The 22781-nt window shown below is 51.4% G+C and overlaps 5 protein-coding genes across 5 annotated transcripts; 2 read left to right on the top strand and 3 right to left on the bottom strand.

Annotated features, from left to right (window-relative positions):
- Positions 1 to 5745: 5745 nt before the first annotated feature.
- On the bottom strand, positions 5746 to 7238 carry N7468_010447 (alpha/beta hydrolase; the record flags this gene model as incomplete). The annotated part of the gene is made up of 3 exons (XM_058479742.1): positions 5746 to 5948; positions 6471 to 6768; positions 6825 to 7238. The coding sequence occupies 3 exons, from the start codon at positions 7236 to 7238 to the stop codon at positions 5746 to 5748; spliced, it is 915 nt and encodes a 304-aa protein (XP_058326310.1).
- A 1487-nt stretch (positions 7239 to 8725) lies between these two features.
- N7468_010446 (Nitroreductase) lies at positions 8726 to 9379 on the bottom strand (the record flags this gene model as incomplete). The annotated part of the gene is made up of 1 exon (XM_058479741.1): positions 8726 to 9379. One exon carries the CDS (start codon positions 9377 to 9379, stop codon positions 8726 to 8728), a length of 654 nt encoding a protein of 217 aa, XP_058326309.1.
- Positions 9380 to 9908: 529 nt separating this feature from the next.
- N7468_010445 (MFS transporter) lies at positions 9909 to 11447 on the top strand (the record flags this gene model as incomplete). The annotated part of the gene is made up of 1 exon (XM_058479740.1): positions 9909 to 11447. The coding sequence occupies one exon, from the start codon at positions 9909 to 9911 to the stop codon at positions 11445 to 11447; it is 1539 nt and encodes a 512-aa protein (XP_058326308.1).
- Positions 11448 to 12059: 612 nt separating this feature from the next.
- On the bottom strand, positions 12060 to 19229 carry N7468_010444 (polyketide synthase; the record flags this gene model as incomplete). Its single annotated transcript, XM_058479739.1, has 14 exons — positions 12060 to 13001; positions 13087 to 13381; positions 13440 to 13860; positions 13906 to 14449; positions 14512 to 15640; positions 15694 to 15956; positions 16015 to 16696; positions 16748 to 16776; positions 16829 to 17110; positions 17157 to 17341; positions 17396 to 17735; positions 17790 to 18151; positions 18296 to 18593; positions 18651 to 19229. 14 exons carry the CDS (start codon positions 19227 to 19229, stop codon positions 12060 to 12062), a joined length of 6351 nt encoding a protein of 2116 aa, XP_058326307.1.
- A 947-nt stretch (positions 19230 to 20176) lies between these two features.
- On the top strand, positions 20177 to 21801 carry N7468_010443 (FAD binding domain protein; the record flags this gene model as incomplete). The annotated part of the gene is made up of 7 exons (XM_058479738.1): positions 20177 to 20658; positions 20709 to 20996; positions 21048 to 21103; positions 21152 to 21200; positions 21277 to 21466; positions 21538 to 21641; positions 21717 to 21801. 7 exons carry the CDS (start codon positions 20177 to 20179, stop codon positions 21799 to 21801), a joined length of 1254 nt encoding a protein of 417 aa, XP_058326306.1.
- Positions 21802 to 22781: the final 980 nt, after the last annotated feature.

Genomic DNA, 22781 nt, shown 5'->3' with positions numbered 1-22781 from the left:
GGTTCAACTATGAAGAATACTTTCGTCAGTGTTCCTAGCCCGTATCGTACCTTGATGAGGTTCTTGGTTTAAGCTACAGGAGATAGCTCTGTTATAAGAATAGCGAACGACAGAAGGTATCTTTATGTAACGGAATTGTGTGAAAAGAACGACTCCAAGTAGCTTATGTCCCTAGCTTAATTTATGCCTCGATGTCGATCTAGAACAGGGATTAAGCTAGATAGTTAGTGTGGAGGATCCTCCCTGGGATAATGTTCCAACAGTTGAGCCAAAAACCACATATCCGCACTTCCTGTGCGGGTATGCCCAGGCACGCCGTATATAGTACACCCTCTACCTAGAATCCGTGACATCTATCTATTGTCAATGGTGGCCTACGTTGGGGAACAGGAAGAACCAGCAACGGCGCTCGTATTCGAGATACTAGAACTAGAGGGGGAGAGGAGAAGGGAAAGAGGGAGGAGCTACTGTAGCGGCCTATCTACTCCTACGCAAACCTCCATCCCATCTATGCCCACCTCGTAGTTCGGACGGTCCTTCTTCCAGCATCAGGGCGGTGACAGGAGGCAGAATCGAGTGAGCAGTGACATCCCTCCGCTAAGACTCGGCTTGCCCTCAAGTCGACGCTTCGTTTAGCCATTCGTCGAGTTCTCGAGGCGGTCCCGCTTTCTCTGGATATCGCTGGTGGAACTCCTGTAGGGCGAGTGGCGAGTTCCTGAAGTTGTCGGCTGGATACCAGGCATTGTTGTCGTCGCCTTCATAGCCCTTCCACTTGACTTTGTACTGGAGTTTGCGATAGTGTAACCGGGAATCTAGCACTCGTTCAATCTCCCACTCTTCCTCTCCGTCGATAATCAGCGGTGGGGACGGGTCCTTGATTTGGCCTGGCAGCGGTTCTGTTTTAGCGGCCTTTCGCAGCTGGTCCGGTGGGAAGACGTCGTGGACTTTCACAGTTTTTGGCAGTTTTAATCTAAAAGAGTGACCCCTTTTTTCAAGTATTTCGTAGGGTCCTGCGGCGATGTCGGCGAGTTTTCGACTCGGTCGGCCAGTTGGCCAATATTGGGTTGTCACATAGACTTTATCCCCTATTGTGAAGTCGGGTTCCCTCCGGTGGCGGTCAGCCTGTTGCTTTTGCACTCCTTGGCTTCGCTTTATCTTGTCTTGAACGTGCGTCCATATATCCTGCATTCTCCGTGCGAAAGGTTGGCTGTCGGTAGGTGTAGGGGTTTGCCAGTCGAATGAAAACCGCGGCTCGTACCCTCGCTCAGCGTAAAACGGTGACACTCCTGTGGAAGCCTGGGGCAGTGCGGCTGCTGCGAAGTCAACGAGTCCTATCCAATCCGACCAGTCGTCTTGGCAGTGGTTAACATATGGTCGAAGGCGTTGCTGTAGATACTGGTTGGCGATCTCAGTTTGTCCGTCGGTCTGCTGGTGATGCGCGGATGACAAGTCTCTTGAGATCCGCAGGATCTTGCAGAGTCTTCCCCAGAAGCCTGATACGAATTGGGGACCTCGGTCCGACACGATCGAGTCCGGGAGTCCGGTGTGTGGGAAGATGCGGTTGACGAACAGTCGCGCCATGCCTTCAGCAGTTACTGTTTTGTTGCAGGGCACCGAGATTGGTCTTTTCGTAAATCGGTCGACAACTACCATCACTGCATCGTAGCCGTGCCGGTCTTTCGGAAGGCTGCAGAAGTCCACTGTGACATGGGTCCATGGTTGGTTTGGAGCTTCGAGCGGTTGTAGGAGGCCTGGTGTCTTATCTCTCCAGATCTTGGTCCGTTTGCATATTTGGCAGTTATCCACATATCGTTGCGTGTCCTGTCGCATCTGTTCCCAGTAGAAGCGGTTCTGTAACAACCGGAGGGTTCGATCTCGGCCTGGATGGCATGTTGACGGCTGTCGATGGACCTCGTCCAATAGCTTCGTTCGCAGTCGATCAACGTCTGGCACAATCAATTTTCCGTCCTTAAGTGCTAGGCCCTCCTCGTCTCGATATTCGGTCAGATCGTCTTGCAGCCGGTTAGCCTGCTTGATCTGTTCAATCACGGTTCGAGGGCCGGCGCATGCCACCGTTGGGGAGTCGGCTTGGGGGACGTTTTCGTAACTGCCCTCAGGTAACAGCTGCATCTCCACGACGGGCTTTCCGTGTTCCTTTCGCGATAGCGCGTCTGCAATCTTGTTCTGTCGCCCCGGTCGGTATCTGATGATGAAGTGGTAGTCCGCAATTTTCTCCGCCCAACGGGCCTGCCTCGCGTTCAGTTGTCGCTTCGTGCTAAAGTACTTCAGCGCTTCATGGTCCGTCAGGACTTCGAAGCGATCCCCTTGTTGAAGGCCTGTTAGTTCGGAGCGCCACTCTTTAAACGCAAGTACAATTGCGAGCATCTCCTTATCGTGGATGGAGTAGGACGACTCAGCGTGGTCCATGGTCTTCGAGAAGTAGGCTACTGGATGCCACTCGTCAGATTGCAGCTGTGACAGAGCTGCTCCGCAAACATTATCAGATGCGTCAGTCTCTACTCGTGTCGGAAGGCTCGGGTCGTAATGTCGAAGAATGGGTGCTTCGGTTAACCGTTTCTTCAGCAACTGGAAGGCGTGCTGGCACTCCTGGGTCCACTCGAACTTGACCGTGTCTTTTGTCAGTTGATGTAGCGGCCGGGCTATCTTGCTGAAATGGCGAATGAACTTTCGGTAGAACCCGCAGAACCCAAGGAAGGATCTAACGCCTTGTTTAGTCTCGGGAGCCTTCCAGCTGGCTACCGCCTCGATCTTCTGGGGATCTGTTTGTACGCCGCTGGCCCCCACGATAAACCCCAAAAACTTCGTGGTGGTGGTGCTGAATTCGCACTTATGGATGGCGGCTTGGAGGCCCGCTTCTCGTAGTCGGGCTAGGACTTTACGGACCTGGGATTGGTGTTCTTGGAGGGTCTCGCTGTAGATAAGTATGTCATCCACGAACACGGTGACGAAGTCATCCAAGTAGTCTGATAATGCCTCGTTCATGTATCGTTGGAAGGCGGCTGGGCCGTTCGTAAGGCCAAAGGGGAGCACTTGATACTTAAACATTCCATAGCGGCTTCGGAACGTAGTTTTGTCCTCGGAATCAGGGTGCATCCGTATTCGGTGGAAGCCTTGTCGGATATCCAGCTTTGTAAAGTACTTCGCTCGGCTTAAGCGGTGCAGTAGCTCGTCGATCAGTGGGAGGGGGTATCGGTCCTTCTTTGTGATTTCATTCAGCTTTCGGTAATCCACGCAGAAACGAAGGCTGCCATCTTGTTTTCGGGCCATCAAAATAGGCGAGGCATAAGAGGCTTTGCTCGGAACTATAAACCCCTTTTGCAGGTTATCTTCGATGTAGGCCTTTGCTGCTCGCAGCTCCTCAAGAGACATTTTGTAGAGAGGGCAGTATCCTGGGGTTAATCGCTGAGCATCTGTGTCCTCTAGTTCGATTCGGTAATCGTTTTCTCGATGGGGCGGTAACGTGTCCGACTTGATTTTCGAAAACACATCGACAAATTCATGGTACTCCTTTGGTAGTATCCGGCGAATCTCGACGTCCTCATGGAGTTGGCCAGGGTCTTCTCGCTCGTCCAGCTCGTCTATGACGCGTGAGATATGGTCGATCGAGGTCACGAAGGTTTCCGCTCTTTGTCCCTTCATAAGGCGGTGGTAACCTATGCCGCTAATGGTGGAAATGGTAGCGTTCCCTCCGGTTAGCGCGTGGACCGGGGCAAGCTTCGTTCGCTGCGCTAACTGGCGGAGAGTCTCCGGTTGGCGCGTCTGGACCGTGACTTCCTCTAACGCACGCTTCATCTTTCCTATATCGGCTTGGGTCGGTGAGTCTCGTCGTAGGATCTTCCATTTTGCCTGTTCTCCTCGAATTTCGGCCTCCTGCCTTTGGTCGCGCCTATTCGCATCTTCTTGGTGGATCGCCCGCGTCGCTATCGACGCTTGGCTTTCGATCAGCACCCTACGGGGGAGCTGACGATAACTACCAGAATACCGGTTCAGGTCCTCTTCTTGGTTAGGTTGATCTTGCGGCCATTTGAGCTCCTTTGGTTCGCAATATACCCCGATACCAAAGTGTCCGAAGAACCGTCGTCCAAGGATAAGATCTTTCCCGGGGCTTAGCGAAGTGACCATCATAGGGAGCCGAGCCAGACGACGTCCCTCGAGTATCAGCGTCAGTTCCACCAGGTGGGTAACAGACGGGGCGCCCTGGCCATTGAACGCTTGGAGAGGAATCGGCTGGGGGAGGCGTTTGGTTCGAAGCTGGAATCGCCGTCCCAGCGCGAGCACTAGAGTTTGATCAATTAGGATAAAGACATCGGCTCCTGTATCAGCCAGTGCAGTGGCAGTGAACGAAAATCCATTATGGGCTATCTTCGTGCGAATTGTAAGACTGTCATTATCTACAAGACGTCCAAAGTCGGTCTTGTAGGGCAATGGTGGTACATGCTCGCCTAGGCTGGAGACTTGCCCTAGGCGGATTCTTTTCCCGAGTCCTCGAGTTCGAACAAACCCGTCTTAGACTGATCCTTGCTCTCCTCGGTTGCGGCGGTGTTAGCCGGCGTAACGGTGGCGCTCTGTGCTAGGCGTGCTCGACAGTCACGTGAAATGTGGCCCGGCTTGGCACAGAATAAGCAGAGGCCTTTTTCCAAACGACGACTCTTTTCCTCCTCCGACAGGAGAATTCGTGGTGGTCGTTGCTCACTCGGCTTACCACCCGCAATGCTAGACTTCGAAGACGCTGGCTGCGGACTAAGGGAGGGCTGTGCTCCTTTCGATTCAGTTCTCCTACTGTTTCCTGGGGGTGGTCGATGTCCGGGTCTGTCGCTTAACTGTCGGCGAATAACTCGATCGGACATATGACATTCCTTCAGGAACGCCTCGTACGAGACTAAGGGGTTGTTGTAGTCCGAAAAGAGGTGATTCTGCATCAGGGTCGGGAGGCGGTCGTAAAGTTCCTCTTTCATGTCGTTGTCGTCCTTGAATATCTCGCCCTGCAAGGCGAGTCTAGTGAATTCTTCGACGAAGTCCTTGAAGCTATCCTTCGGCTTCATCTTCAACTCTTTGAAGGCAGTTCGAGCTGCCTTTCGTTCATGGGGGTCGCAGTAGATCAACTGCAGATGATCAAGTATGTCGTTGGAATCGGTGTACTCGTTGGGCGCTCCGGGCATCGCTCGAGGTCCAATCTGGGAGAGCGCGTTACCGTCGCAGCGGCTGGTAACGTATGCCATACGATGAGTGGCTGTCGGGTAGTAGTCCGCGTTTAGCTGCAGCTTCCGCTCTACCGCCGTACGCCACTGCTTGAACTTCGAGGTATCTCCTTCGGAGAACACAGGCGCATCCGGCATCTTAGGGGACTTGGTGTGTCGGTCCACCGAGGATGCAATGCTTGTTTCTCTTCCCTGTTGGGCCTGGGACTGGCGAAGGGACTCTACCACTACCTGGCGTTCGTCTTCGGATCTCTTCCATCTCTGAGTCATCTCCTCGAGTTGCTCTTCAGTACGCAAGACTCGATCCGTCATTTCCTGACATTGCTCCTGGGCCTCACGGACTTGGTTCCGGTGGGCGGATCGGCGACTGTTCAACGAGTGGAGGGTGGCGACGACAATCGCCCACAACTTCTGCGGTCCTCCCTCGAAGAGGTTCTCGAAGGTTTCTGGGTTCTCGATGTTGATGACATCGTTCCGGTTCGTGATGTCGATCAACCGTGCGCTGGTGAGCATCTCTACTGGGATCTCATATGGGGACGCGTTCGTCGCGTCGCGTACTCTGTTCAACTTCCTCGCGCTGTTCCTCAGGCGAGTCTGGGTAAGCTCCAGGCGTAGGGGTAGGAGGTCGCGGTGTATTCGTGCCCGCATCGCCAGTCATGCGGCCTGGGTCGTTCGAGCGACTTCGTGTCACGGGAGGTGCCATCTTGGCGGGGTTTTGGTAGGTGTCGGCTACGGTGGATGTCTTGGACACAACGAGGTCGCGTGTCAACGACGCGCACCGCAGCAAAAGAAGTGAAAAGTTGAGTTCTAGTATTGTCAATGGTGGCCTACGTTGGGGAACAGGAAGAACCAGCAACGGCGCTCGTATTCGAGATACTAGAACTAGAGGGGGGAGAGGAGAAGGGAAAGAGGGAGGAGCTACTGTAGCGGCCTATCTACTCCTACGCAAACCTCCATCCCATCTATGCCCACCTCGTAGTTCGGACGGTCCTTCTTCCAGCATCAGGGCGGTGACAGGAGGCAGAATCGAGTGAGCAGTGACATCTATACAATCATGCTTAGCTATTGTTCTGGTAAAATTGGATTAGATTTAGGTGTGCTAGAATCCATCTTTTCCTTTCCCTATACTCTTATAGTGTATTATCTTGCTTTCCTCGCCTTCAAAAGCTAGAATCATAGGATACCAAATCAACTGAGTCTATACTTCCTTGCTTTCACAGTGTTCCTGGCCAATCTTTGCCGCCAACTCACAAGCTTCAGCGAGCTTAGTAGGCATGCTTAAGAAGGGAGAATGAGAACTCGGGAGTCTAAACTGAGTATACTCGCCAAGCAAGCCAGCCATAGACTCCTGAACTGCCAAAGGAACCGCCATATCATTTTCGCAGAAAATGTACATGCAGGGCAGATCATGCCAAGGCTCGTGAGCGGCACGGCCCTCATACACAGCGCGTGAGGTGTGCACAGCCTCAGAGCTCCATTTCTTCCGATCCTGCAGGGACAGGTCATTATAAAAAATCCCTTCTGCATCCTCAGCCCTACAGTAATCGCCCTGTATACTATTAGTCCCCAGAGTTATCACACCTGCAGAGAAGGGGAGATACTGACATCAAACTTCATGAATGGAGGGAATTCTCCTCCAAACATATCCGACATGCTGGTTCCTGCTTTGGCAACAAAAGCAGCCATATATACCAGCATAGTGACTCCACCGCTCTTGCCTCTCTTCTTTCTTTCGGCGTATCCCAGGCCTTTCACGGCGCCGGCGCCGACCATTCCTCCATAGGAATGAGCAACAACAACAACTTGCTTGCCCTGGTCAGATAATCTTTCGATCTCATCACGCACGGCGACTGTGTCGTCTATGAGCCCCTTCGTTGGAGGCTCTGCTCCAACAGCCGGGAGCCCAACAGCCGCACTAGGAAAGCCACGCGCAGCCAGGGCGGCCCGGGTGTCATCGAAGACAAAAGGCAGATGCCAAGCTCCAGGAATGAACAGTATAGTAGGTTTAGATGAATTCATTTGGAACGAAGATAAAAACTTTCTGCCAGGAGGAATTCTTCGTGAATTGGCATTCTTCTTATACACACGTTCAGAATGGCGTTTCTAAAAGAACAGGACTGGACTGAATAGGGCAACCAGCTGAGCGGGCCCTAAGAAACCCAGCTAAGTGGGCCTAGGAAATTTCTATGACCAATTTTGGGGCCCACTCAGCTGGCAACCGGACTGAATATCGGCTAGGACCAAGATCGACTCGGCAATAGGGCTATCGAATGTTTGAAATCAAATAAGCTTCCGATGAAAAGCCTCATGCCTCGATCGATGCACCAATCGTAATGACCCTCTGGCCCGCTAAAGATTATGCTTCCGAAGTGAGCCATTCCCCTCATCCGAAACCCAAGGTTCCAGTCGGAAGAGTTCCATTTCCGAATTTGCGGGGTAATAATCAACTTGCGGGGTAATAATCAATTTGCGGGGATAGTAATATAGAATTATTCGAACGAGCAGCCTGTTCCTAGGCCCACACTGGATCATTCCATGCTTCTGGATCACGCTCACATGCAAAATTTTTGTCCTCGGTGGCTTTCACAGAAACAGGCGATGGTAAGTTGCTAGTTTCAACTTAAGCAGAATCTCGGGTGACATATTAGTAATGGTCTGAAGTGAGAGGGTAATATCGGGTACAACTAGCTCATGGGTCTATCAGCCTTCGTAGTTGCTTTGGAACTTACCCTGAGCTTTAACTCTTTGTTACGACAACTTCGCCACAGACTCCGGTGTTGCCCCCGTAGTCGCGGAGGACACTCGGAAGACGTTCGGAGGCTGGAAAAAACGACCGTCGGAACCATGGTTCACACCCCTTCGAATATAGACGAGATCACCAATGGTATGGATTGATATCACTACGTTGGCAAGTTGGAATCTCAGGCACTGGGAGGCGCCTTGCTGCAATGCCCCTCTGTACCTTAGTCTACGAAGAATCAGGCACGACAGCATCGCCCGCACCGGACTTGGAAGCACAACTGGGTACGATGCCTTCGTATCCGACCCACTTGTGGCCCTCTATGTAGCAGGAATGATGAAACGAGCTAATATTCTTGTTAAATTCCGTCAAATTGAACCAAAGGCTGACGGAAACGGCCATAAATGAGCCGATCCTGCGGCCATAGAGTAGGTGCGAAGATGCGCGTCCAATGTCGAATACAGAAAGCCCAAGTTACCTAGAATATCCAGGATGCTCGCACTCCGCCTAACCTTTATGACAACCCAATCAATTGGAAATGTGGTGACTGAGACCTTGACGCCGAACGGGGAGAGGGGCAGAGACACGGAGTGCAGAGGAATGCAGTGAGCATTACTTGATCTACTTTGCCAGGAGTACTGCACGCTTATTTCTATGTAAAGCTCGAGAAGACTTTCTTTGTATTATCTCCTTCTGTCATATATGGCGTTTGGGACATCATTTTTGGCTTTGATTTGCACACCAGCACCTGCATAATTTAACCCAACTAGTTGGGCACCGGGTGATTGACTGCCCCAAACACCAACAGCCTTTGCTCCAAGGGAAGCTTCTGTTGCTTTTCTCCGGGTGCACTACCGTCCTTTGGAACGCCGAACACCATTTGTGCCTTTAGCTTCCAATTCGACGGGACACCCCACGTCTTCTGCACCTGGGCGTCGATGAGAGGGTTATAGTGCTGCAAGTTGACCCCCAGCCCCAGGGCCTCAAGAGCGGTCCACAGGTAGTACTGGTGCATACCATTGCTCTGTTGCACCCACTCGTCTGTCTTATCCTTATAGATGTCTGGGGCGTTCTCTTTCATCGCGGTGGCACATGATTGGTCATCCCAGAATAAGATAGTACCATAGGCGTTGGCAAAGTTGGCGATGCGGTCCTTGGTGCCCCCGTTCCAGCGCTCCTCGCCAATCCTTGCTAGCAGTGCGTCTGCAGTGATTGACCAGAGTTTCTTGTGGTCGTTTCCGAACACAACCGTCAACCGGGCCGACTGGTTGTCGAAAGCAGATGGGACGGTGAGGATGGCGGCTTCAGCTAGCTTGACTATGGTGCTGTCAGGAACCGTCGTCTTTGCTTCGAGGGCGCGTATAGTGCGGCGCTTCTGGGTCGCCTCCGTGAAGCTCATTGTGACGATTGGAGATGCCATTGTGAGACTGGCGAGACGAGATGATGCTGATGCTCTGGTTAAAGTTCGAAAAGTTGAGTGAAAGATGAGAGACACCACGGCGGCATGAGCCAGCCTTAAAGTCATAAGGCAAACCGGTCAGATCTTATGACCACACTTATTAGTTCGTCAGCAGCGGAATTAATATTGTTGGGTAATGGGAAGCCGATGGGTCCAGCACTGTATAGAGTATTCCGGAACTGAGCCCAAAAATTACCGCATTCGGACATCAGCCCCACACAGGCACCGGAGAAAGAATGGCAAGAATTACCCAATGTGGTAATATGTCTTCCGGAAGCTTATGTATACGATCTTCGACTCGTTGGATTGGAAACTTCGATTAGAAATACTCGCTATAAACTCGGTTTGAGTCTGCACCGGTGCCCACGTCATAACCCTGGATATGATCAATCGTCATGGACGTGACTTAGCAAGGTATACCTTTCGGCAGAAGGCCCCTATAGTCCTCATCGAGACTGAGACTCGCCTCTTGCAACAAACAGCAAGAGCAATGGACTTCGTCAGACAGCACTTCAGAAAGTCCACCTCGCCGTCCACCATAGAGTCGGACGAGGATGTTTTCTTTGACAAAGATGGTCACCTCGAGTTCGCACCGAACGACCCCGAGAACCCAAAGAACTACTCGTATGGACAGAAATGCTATATCACCGCTATCGCCATCTCCCTCGTCATGAACGCCACATTCTCATCTTCTGCCCCGTCCGGCTCTTTCCAGGGTATCAGTGACGACCTCCACGTGTCTGTCGAAGCCGCTGGCCTTGTCACCACCCTCTTCCTCCTAGGCTACTGCGCCGGTCCGCTCTTCTGGGCGCCTCTATCCGAATTCTATGGGCGTCGCTGGATATTTCATATCTCCTTCACGTTATACCTTGCGTTTGGATTTCTCTGTGCCTTCACGCCTAATTTTGCCGGACTCTTGATTGGTCGTTTCTTGACTGGTACGGCTGTCAGTGCCGCCCTGACGAATGCGCCTGGCGTCATCGCAGATATATGGGGGGCTGTCGAGCGAGGCAATGCCATGATTTTGTTTTCCACAATGACATTTGTGGGGCCCGCTCTCGGTCCCGTGGTCAGTGGATTCCTCCAACTCAAGGAGACGTGGCGTTGGACCTTCTACGCCCTCCTCTGGATGGCCGGTGCCACCGAGCTTCTGCTGATCACTCTTCCCGAGACACTTCCCATGATGGTTCTCCGTAATAAAGCTCGCCGCCTGCGGAAAATACCTGGCAAGGAGAGCGTAAAAGCCCCAGTCGAGGTATCGGATCGCTCCCTGGGAGGCATCTTCAAAGTCGCCCTAACCAGGCCTTGGAGACTTCTTTTCGACCCAATCAACTTCTTCGTCTCTATATACTATGCTGTGGTCTATACTCTGCTGTATATGCTGTTCAGCATTTACCCTATTGTCTTCCAGCAGAAGCGTGGCTGGAACGCCGGCGTCGGTGAACTGCCATTGATCGGCACAGTCATCGGCGCGTGTCTAGGCGGCCTAGTGCTGTTCATCAATAGCCAGATAAGCCAGAGAGGAGTCACTAGCCAACGGAAATCCGTCCCAGAAGATCGCCTTCCTGGAGGGATGGTTGGCGGGGTTATGTTCGTCGTGACAATATTTTGGTTCGCTTGGACGGCGGAATACAATTCAGTCCACTGGGCCGTTCCAACTGTGGCGGGCACCTTCCTTGCAACTTCAATCCTACTCATCTTCGTCGTCTTCATCAATTACATCATTGACTCGTACCTGATGTACGCCGCATCTGCCGTGGCAGCAAACACGGTTCTGCGGTCCGCCTGCGCCGCGGCGTCCCCGCTCTTCACGCAGTACATGTTCGACACGCTGGGCGTGGGAGGGGCTGGTTCGCTAATTGGAGGCGTGGGCGCATTGATGGCGCCTATTCCTTTCATATTCTATAAATACGGTGGCAAAATCCGGGCGCGGTCCAAGTTTGCGCCTACAGACGAGACGCCGCACACTCCTGCAGATGAGGAGAAGGCCGTGAATAGCAGATCTCCCAGCCATACCTCTGAAAGGTAGTATACAACTAGCTATGAGGACGCGAGGGGAACGAGCGAGTGATTGGCATGGGCAAATCGTCCGTGATGCGGTACGAAGACATTTGTGTCTGATTTTACAGTCCCAAACTCGCATCGATGCTCTAATAAGCGTACTTATCAGATTGAATTGTCAAATGCCCGTAAATTCCCAGTTGCTCGTTTCTTGACGGATACTCATAAGATTCCCTTTCGCGACGCATCCACCGTATGAATACTTATGAATAGTCGAGGTCTACCCTTAAAGGGGGGTACTTCAGAGTGGTACCCGTTATGATTAGTATTGGAATAGTCCAGTAACATCAACTCGGCAATAGTGCAGCGGAGATAGATACTATCAGCAGTCTTCCTTCAAAAGCCTCAACAATTACGCTATAGGCATGTAATGCATTAAGTAAGACAGACGATATCTTCCCAAAGGCTTGTGGTGTTGGATAAAACCCACATTCAGACGTAGTAAGGTGCGGCCCAACATGACCTTCAGGCATCTGCGCAGACGAAGCTAAAGCTTTACCCAATCTCGATCACTATGAGATACCAGCCAGGATCCCAAAAAAAGCAAACAAAGAATCAACGTAGGGCCCTCGTTTTTGACTCAAAGAGGCCCTTCTAACAAGGCACACGCCTTTACCATAATATCCGACACAGCCTGAACGTTCGCCACATCGAAAACCTGAAAGTGGTTACCCGGGATGTCGAAGCAGCGCACTGTAGTTCCAGTTACTATCTCCCAGTCCTTTGTAGCCGTCCTTGCGTCTGATCTGTCCTGCAGCCAAGCGTTCTCAATGGATTTGGGGTTCATGACACCTCGCGGGTCGCTAGTGTCTCCATCTCGGCGCCAGCCGTCAACAGAACGGAGTAGAATGGCAGGTGGTGTTGGGCTATGCGAGAAGTGCGCAGGCTTGTACGCGCCCAACAAGGATGCACATGACAAGAAGCTCCGATGCGTAAGTTGTCGGATTGCTTTGCCTAGTGCATTTGGCGAGGTCTCTACGCTGCCGATGACGGCCTCGATGATGTCTGCTGAGAGAGGTTGATGTGCCAATGGAGGCGGCGAGTCGATAAGGATAATGCCTTTTACGACATGGTTTCTTGCCATTAGGATCCTTGCCGCCTCGAAAGCGACGACCCCGCCAAAGGACCAACCACCTACAAGGCAAGGGCCATCGGTAGTATGGTGGATCGTGTCAGCGTAGCTTTCTGCCATATGGCGGAGGCTGGACCATCCATCAGCTGTGTTGATAAACCTGGGATCGTGTAGCGCGTAAGCCCGGCGGTTGAGTGACTGCAAGCGATGATACTGCATGCAGACCCCACTACCATCGTGAACCAAAAATAATGGCAGAGCGTCGGGACTGCCAGGCGCGCCACTTATAATGACTTCAGGTTGTTCGGAGAGCTTCAGAGCGCGCGTAACCTTCTGCACCATGATGGCATCAAGCTTCAGGACGGTGGAGGGATTCATTTTAGATTCTTTGCACGAGTTGTTTTGCGAAGGAAAAGACGTCGCCTCTTTGATTTGCTTGTGCATTTTGTGCTATAATGGCACGAACGTTAGCCAGGCACCAACCTTACTTGATAGACTAAGCTTACCCCTAGGAGGTCTCTGGTAGAGCACATACCAATCTTTCAACATCACCAACGGTACGACAGTTCAAAAGGTTTGCAGCAGATGCGGTATTACCGTCTTTGAAGATCTCCTCGAGGCGGCTTTCAAGCTCCAAGATCATGAGAGAGTCGATACCGAGATGTTGGAGATTCGAGCTTGGCGAAATAGTGTCTGGACTGGTTCCACATGTATCGGCGATGATCGCAGAAACATCTCTCTTGCTGATTGGCGTGGCCACCACACTTGGGGGAGTGCTGGAGGAGCTGGAAGTCGAGCTAGTCGAAAGCCCTGAAGGGGGGGGTGATTGACTGCGAGGGGGTGTAATGAACAGCGCAGATTTGCTCAACATCTCCAACCGTCTGGCACCCCTCCAACTTGGAGACGTTAGCTTGGGGGAACTGAGTTGAAACCTCAGATTGCAGTTCGATCATCATGAGCGAATCAAATCCAAGACTGTCAAGGCCTGTAGCCTCTGAGAGTACTAATGGATCCACTCCACAAGTAGTAGCAATCATCGTCCTGACCGACGGTCTAGATTTATCAGATATTGGAACCTGGGCCGCATCTGGAGCTGAGGGAGCATGAGATTTCACAGCCGCTGCTACTGCAGCTTGGTGGACGGAGCCCCCAGAAAGCTTCTTTGCGGTGATGGCGAGTGCCCTGCCAATTTTGGGGAGCTCAATCTGCTGGAATACCATGCCTTTAAACACTGCCAAAACTCCTTGGGAATCAAAAGCATAGGCATCCGCAATCGCCAAGCCCTCGTTCACGACATTATCAAGGGTACCTGAAAGGTTAGATTATGCTCGAAACAGTAAGCTGTGGTACTTACAATACACCTCGAATTTTTCTCCAGGAGCGAGAGAAGTCCTAAGGACAGTGGCGGTTGTCACTTCCTTGCACATGCACAAAATCTGAGTGCCGACCCTGAGATTGGCGGCGAAACCTGCGACGTGTAACAGGACATCCATGAAAATGGCGTTCGCAGCGGGCAGTCCAGTAGCGCCAAGGCGGTTATCGGGATAGAGACAGATGGCGTGGGTATCCCCGCTGGCTCCATCAATTCGAATTGACTGGACCCGCTGGTACGGCTCTGAATAGGTGACTACTCTAGTGAATACAATTTCGTACATGGCTCTCTTCATGAGGATCTCTTGCCAGGCCTGAGCCGTGTTTGAGACCATCTGTTGCGTTTTGCGAATCAGCATGGGGGCGACGCGGGCATACTTCATCTGCAGCGTCGAACTTGATTTGCGCTTCAAGACTCCCTTGCAGTGCGCCGTGCCATGATTTGCGCCAATTGTATTGTTGTAAGAGAGTATCTCAAACTCATATGACCCGTGAGAGCCGTGAAGAGGCTTGAGTATGACTCGCACCTACAAAGTTGTCAGTATACCTAACTCTGAGGATTGTGGCAACTAAAAAAAGCAGAACTTACCGTTGCAGAGGGCTCATCATGATGCAGCAACGGCGCAACATAGGTAACCTTAGACAAACTCCAGACATAGGCTGGCGCCGATTCGGGCTCGAGGTCTTTTACTGCCGACAATGCAATCTCATGATATACCGATGCAGGACAAAGGGCATGCTCGGCAACCAAATGCCCAGTGATGAAGTCTTTGAGCAGATACAACGGCGTATCATAAATCGCGGATGCATCATCTAATGCTGGCTGCTTCACCGTCTTGGCGATGAAACTGTCGCTTCGAGTGACGGTTCGGATAGTCTCGGTATCAATCTCTTTGACTGTCGATTCAGATGGGTAGTGGATGCCAAACTCTTCTTTCGAGAATGGAATGCCAGGTATGTCAACGAGGCGAGGTTTGGACGCGCCATCGAACGGCTTACCCCAGTTGATGCCGGTAGAAGTAATATAGAAATTACACAAAAGCTGTGCCATGGTGCTTGAAGGTGAATTGCCTTTCCGCAGAGTAGGAAGGAGGTCGACAGATCCTTTGTCAACGCACGTACCCAGCATGGGCAGCAATGACGGGTGCGGGCCAATCTCTATCCATCTCGTGGCCATTGATCCGACATTGGTGGTAAGGAATTCTTGAACTCCTTTGTGGAATTTGACAGTCCCTCGACAGTGTGACGCAAAGTACTCTTCAGTAAAGGCAGTTTCGCCGACTTCAACTGTACGTCCGAGAACGTTCGAGACCACAGGAATCTTTGGTCGATCTAGAGCAATCGTGGAGACGAACTGGGTAAGCTCGGAGAGGATGGGGTCCATTGCATTTGTGTGGTAGGCCAGTGGCACATCGAGCATCTTGCTCTTAACTTTGAGGTTCTGACGAAGATACTCCTTGAGGACTTGAAGCTCCTGTATTGGGCCACCAACAACGCAATCGTTTATGCTGTTGTCGCATGAGATTGACAAGCAAGGGAAAAGCTCTGTGCTTTGGATCAGACCTTGCACAGTGGCAGCAGCAGCATTGACAGCAAGCATAGAAGTTGTTTGAAGCTGGCATTGCTCCATCATCAACTTAGCACGGTGAGCGACCAAACTGAGCCCGCTGAAGGTATCGAGAACTCCAGCAATGACTAGACCAGCATATTCTCCAAGGCTATGATTTCGATAGTCAGTAGGCATTTTCCAAACGCACCAAAAGATACTCACCTGTGGCCTACGACCGCACTTGGAACAATGTTCCAGGACATCAGTAGTTGCGCAAGGGCAACTTCTAAAACGAATATCGCTGATTGAAACGCTTGCAGTCTAGTACACTCCGTGAGGTGCTCAAGTCCGTTTTGTTCATCGGCAGCAGTGATAATTTGGACACATCCGGGATAGCCGCGTTCTTTGAGATAGGCGTCACATTCCCACACAGTCCTGGCGAAACTTGGGTAGTTTTCCATAAGTTCAGCGCCCATGCCCAAGTACTTTGGTGGTCTCTTTTTAGCAATGCGCGCTGGAGGGGAGGGAAGTTTCCATATTTACCTGTGAGCCCTGGCCAGAGAAAACGAAAACAGCTGTCGGGTCTTTGACTACTGAATCGGAGATGTGGTGAGGTGTCGCGTTTCGGAGCTTCTCTACCAGATCATTGGAGGATGTCGCGACAACAGCGATACGCATATCATAGATCTGACGACGGCTTGTGCTTGTCGCACAAATGTCTCGAAGCGATTCTAACCTGCCCTTATTCATAATATACGAGATGATTTCATCACGAAGCTTTGTTAGCGAAGCCATGCCCTTAGTGGAACAACCGAATATGTAGCTAAGCGGCCCGCTGCTTCCCAACTCGGTCTTTTGTTGAGTTGGGATGTACTCTTGCAAGAGGACAGCTCCGTTGGATCCTCCGGCGCCAAAGTTGTTTAGCATCGCCATACGTGGCTGTCCACGGATTTGTGGCCAAGGGGCTCCCTCTTTATCAATGACAGCACCATCATCACCGAGCTTTTGAATGCGTGGATTTAGTACCTTGAGGGAAATTTGGGGGGGGATGCGATTATGTTTCATCATAAGAACCAGCTTCGCCAGCCCAGCAGCCCCAGAAGCAGCTTCGCAGTGGCCAATGTTCGCTTTGATAGATGTCAAGTGAAGAAGATTATCCGGCGATCTGTCCTGACATAAGGCACGCCGCACACTGTGCAGCTCCACTGGGTCTCCAGCTTGGGTTCTGCCAGAGTTAGCATCAATATAGCACGTATTTGGCACGGCGGAGACTAACCCAGTGCCGTGCAGTTCAACAGCAGAGACCTAGTACGGTATCAGTAATCGGCGTCTTTCAGAATCCGACGACAGGGCTTACCATGTGAGGGTCAATCCGGGTTTTCCGAAGCACATGTTTGAACAACTCTTCTTGTGTAGGGACGTGAGGATGCGTAATGGAGTGGGTGTTGCCACTCTGATTAATCTCCACAGCTTTGATGATTGCATGAATTCGGTCACCATCCGCTATGGCATCGCTGACTTTTTTAATGACAAAAGCGCCGCAGCCTTCACTACGGCAATACCCATCCGCAGACGCATCAAACGCCTTGCATTGACCTGATGGGCTCAAAAAATGTGCACGGTCAAGACCAAGGTACATCTTAGAAGGGTCAGCGGATCCAAGTAACACAGGAGGAGGGACGTACGTCGGGACTCGTGATCGTATTGACGGCGCCAACGAGTGCGGCCCTGCAATCTCTGGCAATTATCGATCTGGCGGCCTGGTGCAGAGCAACTACAGAAGACGAGCACGCTGTATCCAGGGTTATGGACGGGCCGCTCCAACCAAAGACGTACGAGATGCGTGCGCTTTGAAAGGTTCGCAATGTGCCTTCTCGCATTAGAAGAGTAGGCTATTATATGAGGGAACTTCTTCTGAGCATACCTGGGCTGTAGTAAACATCAATGTCGTCCTTCATATTCGCAACATAATCTAGCGTGGCGTTGCCGATCCAGCACCCGAAAGTAGCACGACTGTTTGAAGGCGTTGAATCCGGAACATAGCCTGCATTTTCGAGTGCTCTAAATGCAGTTTGCAGCATTACACGCTGCTGCGGATCCATTGAGCGCGCTTCACGTGGGGATATATCGAATAGGCCATTATCGAATTGAAACGGGTTCTGAAGGAAGTTACCGTATCTTGTGTTGAGGGAGCGCTTAGCACTACCCTTCTTCAGCTCTTTTGCGTGGTAAAAGTCTTCTATATGAAACCTCGACTCTGGTATCTACTTGCGCATTCCGTAAGTGGCTGTTGAGCATTAAACATGGATTTGACAGACCTCTGAGCATGAATTCACGCCAGCAAGCAAATTCATCCACAATGAGTCAACATCAGGCGCATCCGGAAGGTCGACGGCCATCCCAACAATCGCAATATCGTCTGGGTCCAGTGTGGAAGCTTCGCGGTAGGATTTGGGAGCGCTAGAGAGTGACATCACATCACGTATTTTCACGTTACTTGGTAGTGGGAAAGCAGACGTTGACATGCCATAGCCGGGACCCATGTTCAAAATATTAATCGTCGTTCCTTCAGCAGCAGATGAAGAAGCCTTGTTTACGCCAGCGAAGATTGAATTTTGAACTGAGACCCAGTCGACAGGATGAAGCATTATCAGGTCCAGAATGGTGTTAATCACATTACCTGAGTATTAGATTAGTTCCTGAACGGCCATAATACGAGAGCAATAAACGATATGCTTAGGAGCATTCACTCGAGATGCAGGTCTTGTAAAGCACATTGACATTTCAAGAACGACCCATGGCGCACACGAGTCCTTCGGCTTACCTAGAGTTCCTGCTTCGCCGCAGTTGACTGGTTGTCCGTCAATTGTGGAGAGCAACGGCGCAACGAAAGCTACAGAGTTTGACATCGAGGGGCATCGCTGTTGAAGATCCTCATATATAGTTTGTTTAAGAGGAGCAAGCCTGTCGCAGACATGGTACAGCGAGCGCACGTTGGTCGCCCGGGTGCGGCACTTGGGAGGGAGTTGAGTGGAAAGGAAGTTCTGAAGCTGTTCTCCAGTTCCGCTCAAGGTCACGCAATTGGGTGAATTCAAAGCAGTCACAAAGACAGTTTGGTCGGTCTTGTTCCTAGTCAGCACGAGTCAAGGACAAGGCGGATGAAATTGAAAGATGCTTACCTGCGATGCCGAGGTGGCGATGATTTCTTTCGCATGTTCGGCATTGATGCCGTCGACAACAATGCTCCAAGGAAGGCTAGGCTTACAAGTGTGAAGGGCCAAGTAAGACTTCCGATAACTTTCGCTACGGATACCTAGCCAGATGGACACGTAGAAGAGGTCTTGAGCTCGAGACAGAAATTCAATAGGATTGTGAGATGTCGAAACCACCATGGCCGGGAGCAGGCCGGCGCAAAAGCCAGCGACTTCGAGCAATTCGCTAGGTTGCGATAGCTGCCCGAGGTATCTGAGGATCTGCGAGACATATAACGTAGTGTGTTGTACCACCACGTTTTCATGGTAGCGTTCGTTGGGTGCAAGGACCTTTTCTGGTGTCTCAAAGTCCTGAAGATCAATATCACGCGACAGAATGCCGGAGCGTATGGCGTGAGAGATTTCAGTGTGGAAGATGGCATGGCAAGCCTGTAAGAGAAGCTGAGACTCGGGTAGTAACGCATCACCCGCCGACGCGTCGAAGCTAGACTTGGAGAAGAGTACATCGGAGCCAAGGCCGGCGAATACGGGTGTGTGGAGCGACATTTTTCATAAATTGCTGTGAGCCTCGTCTCTTTACCAGGCCAACGGGAGAAAAGGGGTTGAACATAGCCTGGACTGCAATATATACAAGCATGGCGGCAAATAACCCGGGTCCGTCATGGTGCCATTTGAGTGGATCCTGGCCCAACACAAAGGCATGCTATGGTCGATTGGAAAGCATTTGCTTCGACTGCGAAAGGGAAGATAGATATGATTGCCCGATGGGGTTAGCCTAGAGTAAGCATGGCTCGGAAGAGTGAAAAAAGGAGGACAATTGAGGCCCCCATCCCCAAGGAGTAAAAAGAGACATCCGGGAAACCTGCTCCCGTTAAAACAGCTTCAAAGCTGTCGAAAGTGGTACCAGTGTGGAGTGCCCTATCTTAATATAGTAATCTCGCGATATGACAGATATATGGTCCGGACCAAGGCCCAGGAATTGGTCACGTGAGTCCCGTGACCTCGACATGTTAGGATGTGCATGTGAAGTTCTTCCTCGACATCGTTGGAGACAGATCGTGGGCTAGTGGGATTGACTCTCAGTCTTACTTCTGCCCTTCACCAATTTCATGTATTGTATACTACGTATCATTAAATCACAGGGTTTCCATACAACACGTATACTTTCCGTGTTGTATCACAGTAGTCACTTCCCTTCCAAAGATTGAGTCACCCTCGTTCTGTATTCGAGTCTGAAGGCGGAAAGGCCATGGCACCCGGATTACCCAAAGGGGTTCAACCGCATAATTCCGGTATTGTTTGAGTCTCGAGACGCTGAAAGCGTTTGACACGAGTGCTGCCTCCCGATAAGCTGTGTGCGTTGGATGAGGAAGCCCTAGGCTATTTCCCGTCAACCTCGTCCTTTCAACCTCACTTGACAGACATTGTATCCAAACCTCTTTTCTTCTATATCCCTCGCCGTCATCGAAAACGTAATTGACCTCCACGCAGCTATGGTACGCCACGGGAAAGTCGGCAATGGGGACAAGCCATATCAGCTTCATCTCTTGGTCATAGGCGCCGGTCTCGCCGGCCTTTCAGCAGCAATAACCGCAAGCCTTGAAGGCCACCGCGTCAGCGTGCTCGAGAAAGTATCGCAACTTCAGGAGGTAGGTGCCGGTCTTCAAGTGACGCCAAACGCGACGCGCCTGTTGAAACGCTGGGGTCTTTTCGAGGAGCTACGCAAACGTGCCGCTGCGCCGTCATCCTTGACTGTTCGCCGGTACGACGGTAGTGTTGTGCTCGCGCATGAGGACAACTTTCAAGAGAAGATGCAGGAGAAGTACGATGCGCCCTTCTGGGATCTCCACAGAGCGGACTTGCAGACAGCTCTCGTGGGCCGAGCAATCGAGCTTGGAGTTGAGATCCGACTCGATTCCGAGGTGATTGATTTCGACTTACCCGCAGCGACGGTGATGTTAAAAGGGGGGAATTGGTTCACGGCGACGTCCTTCTGGCCGCAGACGGCTTGTGGTCACGTAGCAGGAGCGTCTTCATGCAGAAAAAAATACTCCCGAGCCCGACCGGCGATCTCGCCTGGCGTATCATCCTCAACCTGGAAGACCTAAAAGACCCGGAGCTCGTTGAGTGGGTGTCGAAGCCGACGGTCAATTTCTGGATTGGGCCCTACGCTCACGCGGTAGGCTACTCGCTCAAGGACGGGAAGCAATTCAATCTCGTCCTGCTCTCGCCCGATGATCTTGAGAAAGACTTGAGCAGAGCGGAGGGCAACCTTGATGAGATGAAAAAATTATTTACAGCGTGGGACCCAATGTAAGATCCCCCACTTTACGTTCCCCACGGACAAATGGCTGAACCAAAAAGCTTGATGAAGTTCCTTAATTGCGTGCAAAGTGTGGACAAGTGGAAATTGATGCACTGTAAGTCACATCCCAAATGCCACACGAATGTCCCTAAGTGATATGCAGGTCCCACGCTCGAAAAGTGGAGCAATGAGAAGGGGAATTTTGTCATGGCGTAAGTCACCATGCATCCACACGCAAATACTCGTGCGACATCTACGTCGTCAACCGTCTCCCTTACACCTTTCTAGCGGCGACGCCTGCCACCCGATGCTTCCCTACCTTGCCCAGGGCGCCAACTCTTCCCTCGAGGACGGCGCCGTACTCGGGCGCCTCCTTGGCCACGTCGGACACCCCGCCGGTGTTCCTCACGCCATTAAGCTCTACGAAAACCTGCGGAAGGAGAGAAGCCGCACCATTGCGCTTGAGACGTTCAAGCAGGTAGGTTCATCGGTTCATGTGGGTTCCTGCCGTTGCCAACGTCTGCTGACATACACTTCGTATCTCTTCAGCGCGAGGCTTTTCACTTGCCTGACGGCGAGGCGCAGCGACATCGCGACGCCGCTTTCGCCTCCGCCATAATCAGCGGGCCCACGCCCGCCTTCAGTAGCCGTTGGTATGTCGAGACACCCCTGCTTTGTGCTGGAGATTGTCCAAATTTGTAATACTGATCATTGTGTGTCGGCAACAGGACCTGTCCAACCTTTCAGCCCTGGCTTTATGGCTATGATGCGTATGCTGAGGCCGACCGAGCATTTAAGATGACGAAGCAGTAATCTGCAGCGGGCTCTCATACGTAAACATTTTTTCTGGTTGAGATACAGCAACTAGATGCGTATTGTGTTCTTAACAGATGGATGTCGTCATCCTACACAAAACATGATGGCATAAACTTGACAAGCGTGCATGCAATGCAATATCTCCATAGTCGGGTGTAGTACATCATGAAGCCTGTCGCTCATATCTTCCCTGAGAACGTAAACTAGCAGTGCTGAGTGCTTCGATCTGTGGATGATTATCGCTTAGGATGAATCTAGGCTCGCTGTATAGTTCTTCTGTACCCAATCAATGCGGTAGTGTTCTCTTCATCTAGAGGCTAGCATGTGTTGATGAAATACCACGTGTGCAATGAAATGACGGCAACGCATATGCAAAAGACTGGAGGGGAGAAGTATTGTATGTAAAAGAGCGTATTCGGCGGATAAGACTAGACACGCGGACACAATACCGCATAGGCCCTGGCCATATTATGCGATTGCATCCGGTAACCGTAAGCCATCAGGTTTCCGTGGACTTTGGTGAAAGCCCTCGGGATTCCGGACAGGCCTTGCCTAATGTGGGAGTGGGCCTGACACTGTAGTGGTAAAGATTATATGCAGCCCGCGGTATTGTAACAAGCACTGCGTACAAAATTACCCTTGGAAATTCGCAGACCCATCTTTTACCAGAACCAGCAACATTCCTTGAAACAATACTCTGTACTAGGCTAATCAACGTCACAACCTGATGTTAATGGCGATTTATAACCTTCGAATGACGGTAAAACCTTTTATAAGAAAAGTTGTGAGTAGTTACTCGCCAAGAAAACAGCGACTGGTAATACGGCGGTTATGGCGCCGCACGTCCCAGCACAATCTGACAAGTTGCAGGCCCTGCAGGCCCTGCAGACCCAGAGCTCCAGCCTCGTAGTTTTACTTCCGAAATCGCCATAAGGAGGACCGAGAGGTTCGCCAACCTCTATAGGGTTAACACGATC

Source organism: Penicillium chermesinum, assembly GCF_028974085.1.
Source record: "Penicillium chermesinum strain IBT 19713 chromosome Unknown utg000008l:1.0-1752722.0:1.0-1753981.0, whole genome shotgun sequence".
Lineage (NCBI taxonomy): Eukaryota > Fungi > Ascomycota > Eurotiomycetes > Eurotiales > Aspergillaceae > Penicillium > Penicillium chermesinum.
Note: the sequence above shows the minus strand (reverse complement) of the source record. Positions and strands in the feature narration are given on the sequence as shown.